Here is a 12,887-nt window from a genome sequence, read left to right as displayed (position 1 = left end):
GAAAGCCATCCATTGCCGGCCGCTCCCATCTCCACCATTCACCGGAGCAGGAATAAGGATTAGGAGCACGGGAAGTGTTGATGCTGAACTTACTTAGAAAAAGGTAGTGAAACCGCAGGCTCTTTTTCCCAACCCTATTGTGGAACTCGATCAAACTGATCGTTTGATCAAATTTGATTGAATTTAAACAACAGAGCTGCGTAAGCATCGCGTGGAGTTGGTAGTTGTGAAAGGTAAAGGTCTGGGATTCGCTCTAAGCAAGCGATACAACCATTGACATAAGTGAGGTTAAAGTGTAAGTTATTTAAATTTATTTATTTATTATTAAGTCATGTTCACTTTAATACAATCAAGTCAAAGCATAAAACCACTACGACAGGTACCCCAGTCAATTCCCGTGCGTCGTGACTAATCTTATCACTGTGATAGGCAATGTCGTTCTCCACTTCAGCGCGATGCATCTGTAGGTACAATACCTACTGGCCCCCTTATCGCACTTGGAGGGCTATTCAAACGGCCATGAATGAGTCAAATCGAAAAAGGCAAAGATATCATCAGTATTGATGCGACCTTCCGGGAGAACGGAATACCTGAAACTAACGTTTACAATGGTGTAGGAGAAAACCAGAACCATGGCCAAAACGAAATGGAATATTCTTTTCGCAACGTTTGTGCTGTCCTGCCTGTCGTTGGCCGCGTTGATCGTCTCGTTCTGCACTCCTTATTGGGTGAGTGATTTGAATGATTCAACGAATTCAGAGCTTCCGGTATTGATTCGATCGCATTCAACAGGTTACCGCCCAGGCGTCCGAACAAACTGCCTACAAGAACAGTGAAATTCAGTACGGACTGTTTGCGGGATCTCTCACCAGGAATGTCCTCGCGACGCCCGTTTTCTACGATCTAACGCGTAAGTATCGGGCAAATTTGCACAGTTCTTATCGCAAAATGATATCACCAGCAACATTTCCCCAGTTATCTGCCTGTACGAGCATAATGTTTGTGCCTACAGCTGCCAAAAGGAGGAAGCCCTGCGCGAATCCGAACTCCTCGCCATGATGGCCGGAGAGAAGCCAGAGGAATGCCCCCTGGCCACGGGACGTCTCGCAACAGTTGACACCACCACATACCCAACCGGTCGAGCAATCCCCCGGGAAGAGTTCATCAACGCCGGCCTCTGGCTAACCACCGTAATTTTCCTCGGCTTGGCGACGGCCTTCGCCGGCGCGTCCGCTAGTTTTTCCATCATAAACGTACTGTTCAACCCGGTGGAACCCGTCTTCAGCGTGTTTGGCCTGTACATCTGGAACGGAGTCGTCATCGGAGCAACCCTGCTCGTAATGATCCTCTGGGGCACGCTGTTCGGAACATACCTCAGTATTAACGTCGGCATTACGGACACCCTGACCCCAGAGGCGCCGTACAACTCGGCGGGAATGGCCGCACTGGGGGCCAGCTACTGGATACTGTTTTTGCCCCTGCTGCTGCACGGAAGTAACATTGGGCTGTTGCTTTGGAGGCAGTACGAGATCAATCGGGAACCGCCGCCCACCACGATCAACGTGGACAAGTCCGATCTTACCATTTGTATGTATTAAAACAAAAATAAGGGCCAACTGATTGAAATTTGCTTTTAATCTGAATTATTCGAAATTTCCCTTTGCATGGATCTTCAAAACTCTTTGGGAAAAGCGAGTTCAAAAATAACTCTACAAACAGCAGAACAAAAAATAGGATTTAAAAAAAAATATATTTTTCTTTCGGTCGACAACATGACTCCTACAGTCCAGACTCGATTACTGGGAGGCCTTGGAAAAAAAACCACTACGGATAATTGATTTTCAAGCTCAAATATGACCTCTAAACTACGCTAAAATGATTTAGTATTTTTTAATCAAAGATGACGGCCAAAATGGCGGAGATAAAAAAAAATGAAATGCATTCTGAAATTCAATAGGCTATTTAAATTTGTTTGTTTGTTTTTTTGTTTATTTTATTCAGCAGCGTAAGGCTTACGCCTTTTTAAACTGCTACCTCCGGTGTCATTGTTTGTTTAAAAATACAATAGAAAGAAAAACTACACATAAATTCCTGGGTTCTCCACAGGCTGATGTCTTCGTTCTCGTTGTCGTCTCGTCTTTTCTCGTCTTAGCGTTGTCCGAGGGGTTTGGGTAAAATTTTGTCGCAGAACAGCGAAAAAAACATTTTTTCGTGATTCGATTATCCGAAGTGAAAGGCTAAGAAAAAGGCCTTTCAAAAAACGAGTGCCAAGATATCTCAATACTGCTTTGACCAAATCGACTGAACATTTTGATAAAAAAAAATCGTTAAGCCCCATATGCATGACAAAGGCCGATTAAACAGTGGACTCTCTGGCTGTCGATCTTCTCGATATGTATCAATATTGCTCCAGTTGTCAATACATTTTTTAGTCCCTTCAAATAGATTGCTTTGATTTTTCGTTCTATAATTTGATAACTCCCGCTCCCGACGGTCCCTTCAATATCGACAACGAGAGAGTCCACTGTATTTTCAGATTTTCTACACCCTTACCAAAAATCATGATTTTTTGATTCCAAATCCCACTTTTCATACGATTTTTTGAGTTCAGGTACTACAACCATAAAAATGGTTATATGGGTTTAACTGAAAAAATCGTATGAAAAGTGGGATTTGGAACTCAAAAAATCATGATTTTTGGTAAGGGTGTACATTAGGGTGTTTCAGCAAAACAAAAAAGTTCTCAGATTACGGCAAACAGAGGTTCCCCTTGTAGAGGATACCCATAGGGACTCTCATGCCAAATATCAGCCCATTTGGTTGAGAATTGGCCTGTCCCCAGCGAGTTGAAATTTATATGGAAATTCCTATGAGATTTTTGTGTTTTTCGTTCAATCGTTCCTACAGGTCTGGGGACAACATGGATTCACTCGGAATAAAGACAGGTGTGTAGGGGATGGTCCAATGAACACATTCCAGAAGGAATTTGGGTTGTCCATTCTGTCCCCAAGGTGCGCATTGGATCGACGTCCGGTGTCTCCAAAACCAACGATTCAACCTTCAAAAGCATCGCATTTCCTTAGTATGCTATGACGGCTAGGTGAAAACCACGACGCCCCATATCAGACGGTGAACACGTGGCAGAGCATACACTAAAGTTTTGGCTCAGAAACATTCTTTAAAGTAATAAAATTATAATTAATGATGTTCCTGTAAGGATTTCAACTCTACTAAATAACGTAGCATGATGATTTTGTAATAATAGATTCGGTGGTGTTGGAGCTGCCAGAATGTTGTTTTGTGTGTGTAACATGTGCATTGTGACAGAAGATGGTTGGGGTAGCAAGGAGTGATGTAGTGTTCCTTCTCGATCTATTTTGAAGATTTTCCGCGATTTGTGTTCCGGTTTGTGCAAGGCGGTTGTGTTCGTGGAGAGAGTTGGTGCACGGTGCTCACAGGAATACAGTAGTAACGATGACGGATCGTTGCCGTTGCGTATGTGCGAGGGAGAGGGTGAGAGGGATTGTGTGTGGGAGAGTGTTGATGCCGCACATAGTCGTGGGTGAGGAGGAGAGTGTTTTGCATACTGAAGGTGTGTGTGTGTGCTGGGAGAAACGCGAGGTTTTAGGTGCTGTTCCATGTTGCGGTGCGGTGACGTGGCTGTCATTCAAGTGACGTCATTGGCCGGCTTCTTCGACAATGCCGTGCTGCGTTGCTGGCTGGGGTGTGGGTGCTCGTCCCTCCAACGGCGCAACCTACTAGCACCTCGAAGGCAATGGATTTGGACGGCGCATCAGGAACTCGGTGAGCTCGTTCTGATTTTGTGTTGGTGTTGGTTTTTATGTGTAATATGAATGCGAATATGAGAGTGAGAGAGTGTGCTTGGTTGAACCTTTACTGTCACTTGATTGGATGATGGTTTTTTTTTTTCGTTGTGGCAAGGTTGGCTTGGTTCAAAACTTGCATACAACATTTTACTTTAATGTGGACAGGTAAAATAAATGATCATGATTTTTAAAATCAGGTGATTTAGTTAAATTCCAATGCTGAAATTATGTAACGCAAATGGAAAGCTTTAGCAAAAACAAAATTAGTTTTAAAAATAATTTATTAATGTATGAGGAATGGTGTGATTGTGTTATACAATAGTTCAAATTTTTACAAACTCAGGAAAAAATCTGCAATTGATATACAAAAGGACGCGTATCTCACTCGAATCTGATATATTTTGTAGGTCGTTTAACCGAAATGCTTGTTCTTTCACTCACTGCAATTGCAAATAAGAGTTAGTAGAATTGATCAATTATTATTGTTAAAATACTTAACACGACACGCGTCACGTTTATTGAATATAATGTTTGCGCATTCTTCTTATTGACGACTTAAATTTTATTTAATTTTTATGTTTTGTATTCATAACTTCATCGCTTCCGTACACGTAAAAATGAATCGTATTGGAATAAATGAAATTTGGGCGCATGGATCTTATCTTTCCACAGCCGGCTGTCTAAGATTAGATCTCAAACAAATATTCGCGTCGGGATTAAAATATAAAATACACTGAAATAATAATAACACTTTCTCAGCAGCAGCATCCGACTGTTTGCTTTGAGAATAAATTTTCAATCCTGTTAAAATAATAAACTTTACTTAATCTAAACGGGAATTTTCTCAACAGCAGCATCCGATTGCTTGCCTTGAGAATAAAAATCTAACAGTTAACTCCATTTATGCCAATGGTCGTATTGCTTGCTTAGGGCGAATCCCAGACCTTTACCCATCACAACAACCAACTCCACGCGACATTTACGCATCCTTGTTGTTTAAATTCAATTAAATTTGATCAAATGATCAGTTTGATCGAGTTCCACAATAAGGTTGGGAAAAAGAGCCTGCGGTTTCGCTACCTTTTTCTAAGTAAGTTCAGCATCAACACTTCCCGTGCTCCAAATCCTTATTCCTCTCCCGGTGAATGGTGGAGATGGGAGCGGCCGGCAATGGATGGCTTTCATGGTGCTACCTGTCCTGTTCTGGTAGAATTGGTTTTAATTCCCTCTAATCAATTTCTAAGCAACCTGGGCTGGACAATTATCACACATACATGACGAAATCCAGTCTGCAACCCGCTAAGATCACCATCTCCATGCGAATGCGAATGCGAATGCGAATGCATGATGATTTTGTAATAATAATGCAATCGATGCCTCTCCACGTGTTCACCGTCTGATATTAGGCGTCGTGGTTTTTTACCTAGCCGTCATAGCATACTAAGGAAATGCGATGCTTTTGAAGGTTGAATCGTTGGTTTTGGAGACACCGGACGTCGATCCAATGCGCACCTTGGGGACAGAATGGACAACCCAAATTCCTTCTGGAATGTGTTCATTGGACCATCCCCTACACACCTGTCTTTATTCCGAGTGAATCCATGTTGTCCCCAGACCTGTAGGAACGATTGAACGAAAAACACAAAAATCCCATAGGAATTTCCATGTAAATTTCAACTCGCTGGGGACAGGCCAATTCTCAACCAAATGGGCTGATATTTGGCATGAGAGTCCCTATGGGTATCCTCTACAAGGGGAACCTCTGTTTGCCGTAATCTGAGAACTTTTTTGTTCGGCTGAAACACCCTAGTGTACATGTTGTAACCCCTTAAGTAGTGATAGAAAAATAGATTTACAACATTTAAATCCAGAGTTTTTTTTTTTATTAGGTCCTATAAACATATGAAAGGCAATAGTTTATTGGTCCTTTTAAAAAAAAAATTCTGGAAATGAAAACAAAAAACACCAAAAACCACTTGAAAAAATTGTGTTTTCCATTCCACCCCAAATGTCCTACAACGCACTGAAATAAAACTGCTGGTCAATTTCAACACCGTTGTGTGACGTTTCGTTTGTTTTCAAGCTTTGACATTTCAAGACCAAAACAAAATATTTTCTCCGCCGAGTTTGCAGCAAAAATCACCATCAGACCACACAGCAAGTGGTGTAATTTTTTAATGTAAAAATTTGTAAAGTTTCAGGTCGTAACAAAAATGTACACACTGCTCAGCGGTTTCTACAAATATCTCACACAAAAGGACGAATATTGCATACTCATTCTAGGGCTGGACAATGCAGGCAAAACGGTAGGTATCTTGCGTGGCACTTCACTACGACGGCTCTGGAACCGTCCGGGCGTGACTAATTCTTGCTGTTTTACAGACCTACCTGGAGGCGGCCAAGACCAAATTCACAAAGAACTACCGCGGCATGAACCCGAGCAAGATAACCACCACAGTCGGACTGAACATTGGCCAGATTGACCTGCACGGCATTCGGATGAGCTTTTGGGACTTGGGTGGCCAGCAGGAGCTGCAATCGCTGTGGGACAAGTATTACTCGGAATCGCACGCCGTGATTTACGTGGTGGACTCGAACGACCGCGAGCGGATGCACGAGACGAAGGAGGTGTTTGACCGAATGATCGCGAACGAGTACCTGTCCGGGGTGCCGCTGCTGGTGCTGGCCAACAAGCAGGACTTGCCTGATTGTATGGGCGTGCGGGAGATCAAGCCAGTGTTCCAGGAGGCGGGCCATTTGATTGGGCGGCGCGACTGTTTGGTGATGCCGGTTTCGGCGCTGACGGGGTGAGTTACTGAGTTTCAACTCTAAAAGCTATGAGTCTTTTTAAGGGGTTACATACATGTAAATCGACAGAAAAGTCTGAGGCTGGTGTGAGCACAAACTTAATTTTATTTAAAATCTGTTTTCAGGGAATTAAAATATACATTTTCATCTATTATCAAAACAATTTTGAAGACATTTGGTTGTATCATTGCCGAGATATAGCTATTTGAAGTTAGCAGTTTCAAAAAACGGGTGCCACGATATCTCAACCCTGCCTTGACCAAATCGGCTCAAAATTTTGGTGAAGACTCTTTAAATCGGTCCTGTGTGCATGACGAAGGCCGATTTTCAAAAAACTTATTTTAAAAAAAGATAAAAATATTTTTGTGTTTTTCATATAAAAAATCGTCAGTTTTTGATTTTTGTATTTTTTTAAAAAGCAAAATTTCAAAATTGGGCTTCGTCATGCACACGGGATAGTTCTTGAGAGTCTTCACCCCGATTTTCAGCCAATTTGGCCCATCCCATCTCGAGATATCGTGGCACCCGTAAATCAACTCGGTGTTTCGAGAAAAACGCTCAGAAAGTTTGACAGTCCGCTTTGCGCACGGCAAAATGTTGAGCTGAAAATCGTCTCTAACTCAGTTTAATCATGTAATATCTTCATGAAAGTTTCAGGAGTGATTAAAAATCATCATTTTAGTGGATTCAATAAATTTTCTGTAATATGAAATTTTGTGATTTTCTACATGTATGTAACCCCTTAATACCCTTGCGATGGACAGTAGTTGTTCGATTTCAGCAACGAGTGTTTTTTTTTATATTGTTGTGCTTTAAAATATTTGAATAATATTTTATAAATTTACATCCAAACTTTGGAAGCTCAACACATTGAACTGTAAAGTTTTTAAATTGAAATAAACAGTATTGGTTATTGCATGGCTTTCTCAAATTTTCCATCAAAGCTAAACACGTGTTGTGTCTAATCATTACAGCGAAGGCGTAGACGAAGGCATCAAATGGCTCGTGGAATCGATCAAACGCAACTCGTTCACCCGACCACCCAAAACGGAAGACACCTGATGACTTTGCAACGGACCCATACTTCCTGTGTTTGTTCTGTTTTAGAATGCCTCTAATTTATTCCATTTCCATATGTGGGGGCGAGAACCTTAATTAACAGTCCTCAATAAATGAATGTTCTTTTCTGAAAAATCACAAAATCCACTCTACCTTCTCTAGAAGAAAACTCCCTCATCCTCGTCCTGGTTCTCCCTGGCCATACCTCCGAACGAAGCCGCACCGCCGTCGTCAGTGCTGCCCCACTTGGCCGCCTCTCCGCCGCGGACCTTCACGTTGTAGCACACGTTCTCGCTCTTGAGCAGACTCTGGCGAAGCGTAAACAACTTCTGGTTAAAGTCACGACTGCGCGGATTCCCAACGGACACGAAGCCCTTGTACAGCTCCTGCATGAACCGGCAGTGCTCGAAGCAACTCTCGACGTCGCCCGATCCCAGCGAGTTGATGCACTTGCGCATGATTTCACCGCTTAAATCGCCCACGCCGAGAACGAAGTCCATCGGCGAAAGTAGACAGCTGATCTCGATCTCCTTCTGCGGTGAAGCTAGTTCCACTGGAGGATCATCCGTCTCCATCGTTTCCCCACCAGCTTCAGCATCAGGCTGCTCTTCCTCGACCTTTTCGCCAGCCGGAGCAACCGGAGCGCCCTTCTTCGGCTCGGGAATCTTGTAACGGAGCCTCTCCTGCAGGCCCTTCCAGTGGGAAATGTTCTGGGACTGGGCGTACTCGTAGAAGGTGTACGCCTCGATAAACTCCTGCATGCCAGCCGTGTAAGCGCGCGTGAACTGGTACGGATCCAGCCCGTGCAGCTCCTTGGCGATCGTGGCAAAGTGCGTGCGGCACAGCGTATGGAGGCGATTCTTCGCTTCCTCGCACACCTGAGCCTGGTTGTTTTTCCTACAAGAGAGAGAAGGTGAAGCGTGGTGTATGAGTTAGTGAAAACTTATTGCATTCTTTATTTTAACCATTCTTAGGTGTCAACGTGGTTTGTGGATGATCCCCTATTTAAAATACATTGCGAGTTTCTAGATAAAACTCTATTCACCGTAATTTAAGCACTCTCCGGCGATAGCTTTAGAAACTTGAAATTAATCGAAAATAAATAAAATATAACTTTCATAATTAGCTAGCCTATGTTTGGCCCCACTCCATTTACATTTGCGTCGATTCTTACAAAAGATGGCATTTTTGGTCATCAAAAAGAAATCCAAAACGTTACTTAATCCACCTTTAGGTGGTTGGTGCCTTCCTCTCATTTATAGTGATTCCAACCCCCCTAAAGTGTCCACATGTTTATGGATCTCCCCTAACGTTCGCAGCACCTAAGAGGTCCTAATAAAAATAAGTGATGAGTTAAAAAACAGACTACCTACAGACTTTTTGTCAAGATTATACAGACACCGCCTTTCAAGAAAATGGCATCCCTCTACAAGGACCCATTTGAGGTTATGTAAATTCAGACCATTTTTTAAACTGCTTGTAATTTAAGATAGGTAAGTCAGATCTTGAAAACTCTTACTCCACCTAAAAGGTCTTCTCATATGCTTTCTAAAAATATATAAAATGTGAGGGTTTCATGAAAAAACCACCCTTTTTACCATAATTTTTATTTAATATGAAACAGTTTTTTTAACATAAATTTTTAAATACATGATTAAACTGCATGAATTTTAATAGCAACTTTGGGGACGTTAAGACGGATCGATTAAAACCATTCCGGCCAAAATCGGTTGAGCCTGTGACGAGATATTCCAGTGACACTGATTTGGTACACATGTCTACATACACTGCCCACCATTGAAAAAACGGCTAATATCCACTTTTGGCAAAAACGAGATATTAGCACCAGGTGGTAGAGGATGTTCCAACGCATCTTCTGCAACTTTAATTTCACTAAAATAGTGTTTAGATTTGGCTGCCGATGCGAAAAACCAAACGGCTAATATGCCACTCTTATGGGAAACTGCCTTGACGGAGATTTGGTGACAAACACTAAAACGCGTTTTTCTCGGAATACTTGATTTGGCATAATAGCCGAATTTTCAATTATGGGCAGTACAGCCAAACACACAGACATTTGCTCACCTGGTGATTCTGAGTCGATATGTACAAATGAAGGTAGGTCTAGGAGGTCTAATTAAAAATTTCATTTTCCGAGTGATTTTATAGCCTTTCCTCAGTAAGGTGAGGAAGGCAAAAATCTGAAGTAGTAATGTGGCGCATGTGTTAAAAATTCAATAAAAAAGAAAAATGTGGTACTTTACATTGAAAATACACGAAATTCCAAATATTATTGAAACTGGTTAAAATAGCTAAAAAACCCCCGATTTTTCGGCCCACCCACCGCACAGAGGAGAGTAATCGAAATTTTACGCAATAAATGAATAACTTCTCGGGAATATTTTTGGGAATGTTGGTGTCTTCGACAAAGTTGCTCGTATTAAAGGTGCGCATCTTTTGGCATCAATTTTGAGTTCCGAACTTCACCGCATAGGTGGCGCTGAAATCTAACGTTTTACAAGAGGGTCTCTGAACAACTTTGCAGAACATTAAAGGGGTAAAAAGTTACAGCACTTTAGAAGTTTCTGCCAAATCTCAACAAGTTTTGATGTCTTATTTTATAAATTATGGTAAAAAACATTGCAAATATGGTAATTTTGGAAACAACGGTACTAAAAAAAAGGCGCAAATATGCGCAAAATTCGAACCCCTTAAATTCTTAATGGGTTTGAAAGAACAGGTTTTGCTGTGTAAAAGCCAGTCAAAAGATTTGCTCGGAACTGCTCGGAGCCGTTTTACCGATCATTTTACTAAAAAAAATGTTTGTCTTTTTGCCTATAACTTATAAGAAATCCTCTTCGAAAACCAGAAAAGGATTTTACCTATGTATTAAATATTTTACTTAAAAAATTTGGGAGCCTTCCCTATGACCGAAGCTCATTTTTGCATATTTGGATTGCCCCTACAAGTCTTCATGCAATTTTGGTGGATCCGAACATAGTTTTGGTAAAGATAAGTGAGATCTGGCTTCAAAAATGGACATAAATATCATTTAATTGGTCATTACTTGAGACAGGGTTGCCAGATCTTCGGTCATTTGGACTCGCTTGAAAATTATTTTTAATTACCTATTCAATGATAAATCAGAAGATGGATCCGCCGGGCATATCTATCATACAGATTAGTCAGTTGCGGCTTCAAAAAAGTACATAAACATTACCTAAGTGGTTATAACTTGAGGCAGGGTTGCCATATCTTAGATCTTTTGGACTCGTTTTAAAAGTATTTTGATTACCTATCAAACGATATATAACATGATGATATTTGATATGATTCCTAGCCATTTATCTAACATCCGGATGAGGCCCGTAGCCAGGGGGGTGGCCCCCCCCCCCCGAAATTTTCGGAGAGAGGGAAGAAGAAAAAAAGAAGAAAATTTCTTCTTCCAGACCCCCCCCCCCCCAACCCAAAATTCTGGCTACACTCCTGATCCGGATATATGCGAAAACACATTTGTAGGGACCATCCATAAACCACGTGGACACTTTTTTGGGATTCTGTTACCCCCCCCCCCCCCCTCGTGGACAATCGCTATACCCAAAAATCAAAAATTGAACTACTTATCGAAATTGATTTTTTTTTATTATTATTATTATTTGTTTATTTATTCATGTAATATAAGGCACGTGCCTTTTAATTCATTACATTGTGGCGGGAATTCACTTAGTGATGGAGTTATTCAATTTCACTTAGCTCGATCTATCGGACCATATAACCTAGTTGAATGCAACCGGTTTTGCCTAAATCGGTTCACCAAGTGTTAAGAAAACGACAATTTTGGTACACACAGACAGACATACATTTGATCAGTGTTTGACTTTGAGTCGTTATGTATACGTGAAGGTGGGTCTACGAGCTTTATGCGAAAAGTTCATTTTAAGAGCAGGATTATAGCCTTACCTCAGTGAGGAAGGCAAAGGGAGATCGAAGCAAGCCGTGCGCGCGTGTTGACGTTTGTAAATTTCACTCCACGTTTTTTCTCGTATTCAAAGAATCGGTGAATTTTCTTCCAAAAATTGAAATTATGGTGATATCCGGTGGAAAAGTTGGTGGTCAAAGTAAAACGGTCAAGGCAAAGTGATTTCCAGCAGAAAATTAGGAGCACAACCTTCTGGATTTTCGAAAAAGGAGTATGGTGTCAGCTCGAGCCTGTTGCAGAAATCAAAGCTGATTCCCGGATTCCAACGGGGGAAATCATCACGGTCAGGATTATCCAGCAGCAGCAACTTATCAGCAGATGACGATCTTCATCCGGTACACTACACTTCCGGACAATGGATGGGCCCGTTGGAAACGTCATCAATCACAGCTACAAATCGGGATAAGGTTGGCTGTTTCAAGTTTATCGATGGAGGTTCAGCGGTTCGCAAGTTTAACAACAAATCGGGCAACTCCAGAAATTTAAATGAAGCTGGTCTTGAAGATATCATTATTCGGTGAGCCCGTTCCTTTTATAAAACAAAAAAAACCCTCTCACTAATATTCTAACATTCGCTCACACCAATCAAGACATCCATCCAAAACAAACATATATATAAAAAATATGCTTACTAAATACGCGCTGATTTCTTGTCCACAGATAAGAAATCGGAAGTTCTTAATAACGTTTGTATCCGATTGATGCAAACGTTCTTTAGAGCGGGGCTTGTCGGTTCAAGCTGAGGTACCTCGCGTACGGCTAGCCTACGTAGAAATGGGTCACCGAAGCTCGGCAGAGCTAACACCCACCAAATGCCTATGCGAGTTATTTGCATGTATAGAATGGAAATCTAAAATATATGGAAACAACTCAATTTGTAAGAAGCGACCGCGTGGTTCCGTTTGGTTGGTTGCACACACACACACACACACACACACACACACACACACACACACACACACACACACACACACACCTCACTGAGGCAAAATGAAAAATGTGAATAAAGATGAATGCGGACGTAACGAAAATTTCCATCACAAGGACATAAAGGAGACAGACGGTAGGAAGAGCAAAGGAAGAACAAAAAATCAGGATATAAAATAGTAAATGCGGATGAAGAGCAAATTAAGCTCAGTTTCCCCTCACAAACTGGTAGAAAAGCGCTGAAAACCATAAATTAGAAAATAAGACTCATCTCTCAACACACTACA

At 41.6% G+C, this 12,887-nt stretch overlaps 3 protein-coding genes across 4 annotated transcripts in view; 2 read left to right on the top strand and 1 right to left on the bottom strand.

Annotated features, from left to right (window-relative positions):
• Positions 1-546: 546 nt before the first annotated feature.
• LOC120430273 (uncharacterized) lies at positions 547-1,620 on the top strand. Its single transcript, XM_039595360.2, has 3 exons — positions 547-728; positions 793-910; positions 976-1,620. Exons 1-3 carry the CDS (start codon positions 633-635, stop codon positions 1,596-1,598), a joined length of 837 nt encoding a protein of 278 aa, XP_039451294.1. The 5' UTR covers positions 547-632; the 3' UTR covers positions 1,599-1,620.
• Positions 1,621-5,930: 4,310 nt separating this feature from the next.
• LOC120430275 (ADP-ribosylation factor-related protein 1) lies at positions 5,931-7,726 on the top strand. The gene is made up of 3 exons (XM_039595367.2): positions 5,931-6,133; positions 6,210-6,634; positions 7,610-7,726. The coding sequence occupies exons 1-3, from the start codon at positions 6,041-6,043 to the stop codon at positions 7,695-7,697; spliced, it is 606 nt and encodes a 201-aa protein (XP_039451301.2). The 5' UTR covers positions 5,931-6,040; the 3' UTR covers positions 7,698-7,726.
• A 1-nt stretch (position 7,727) lies between these two features.
• Positions 7,728-12,887, bottom strand: part of LOC120430272 (translin-associated protein X) — a 36,777-nt gene continuing 31,617 nt past the window's right edge. The window contains exons 2-3 of one of the 2 annotated variants that reach the window (XM_039595359.2): positions 7,848-8,591; positions 7,728-7,785 (exon numbers count right to left, since the gene is read on the bottom strand). In XM_039595359.2, the coding sequence (XP_039451293.1) occupies positions 7,853-8,591 (739 nt within the window). In that variant the 3' untranslated portion in view covers positions 7,728-7,785; positions 7,848-7,852. Of the gene's footprint in view, positions 8,592-12,887 lie in introns of both variants that reach the window. The other variant, XM_039595358.2, reaches the window with a different exon arrangement.

Source organism: Culex pipiens, chromosome 1 (genome assembly GCF_016801865.2).
Source record: "Culex pipiens pallens isolate TS chromosome 1, TS_CPP_V2, whole genome shotgun sequence".
NCBI classification, from domain to species: Eukaryota; Metazoa; Arthropoda; class Insecta; order Diptera; family Culicidae; genus Culex; species Culex pipiens.
The sequence above is the reverse complement of the archived record's forward strand: the minus strand, read 5'-3'. Positions and strand labels throughout refer to the sequence as shown.

What these genes read in the sequence shown, in the direction of transcription:
- LOC120430275 (XM_039595367.2), top strand. Translation starts at nt 6,041, where the DNA reads ATGTACACACTGCTCAGCGGTTTCTACAAATATCTCACACAAAAGGAC. An exon ending in TGGACAATGCAGGCAAAACG is followed by an intron (nt 6,134 to 6,209) that starts GTAGGTATCTTG and finishes GCTGTTTTACAG; the next exon opens with ACCTACCTGGAGGCGGCCAA. An exon ending in CCGGTTTCGGCGCTGACGGG is followed by an intron (nt 6,635 to 7,609) that starts GTGAGTTACTGA and finishes TAATCATTACAG; the next exon opens with CGAAGGCGTAGACGAAGGCA.
- LOC120430273 (XM_039595360.2), top strand. Translation starts at nt 633, where the DNA reads ATGGCCAAAACGAAATGGAATATTCTTTTCGCAACGTTTGTGCTGTCC. An exon ending in CGTTCTGCACTCCTTATTGG is followed by an intron (nt 729 to 792) that starts GTGAGTGATTTG and finishes CGCATTCAACAG; the next exon opens with GTTACCGCCCAGGCGTCCGA. An exon ending in CGTTTTCTACGATCTAACGC is followed by an intron (nt 911 to 975) that starts GTAAGTATCGGG and finishes ACATTTCCCCAG; the next exon opens with TTATCTGCCTGTACGAGCAT.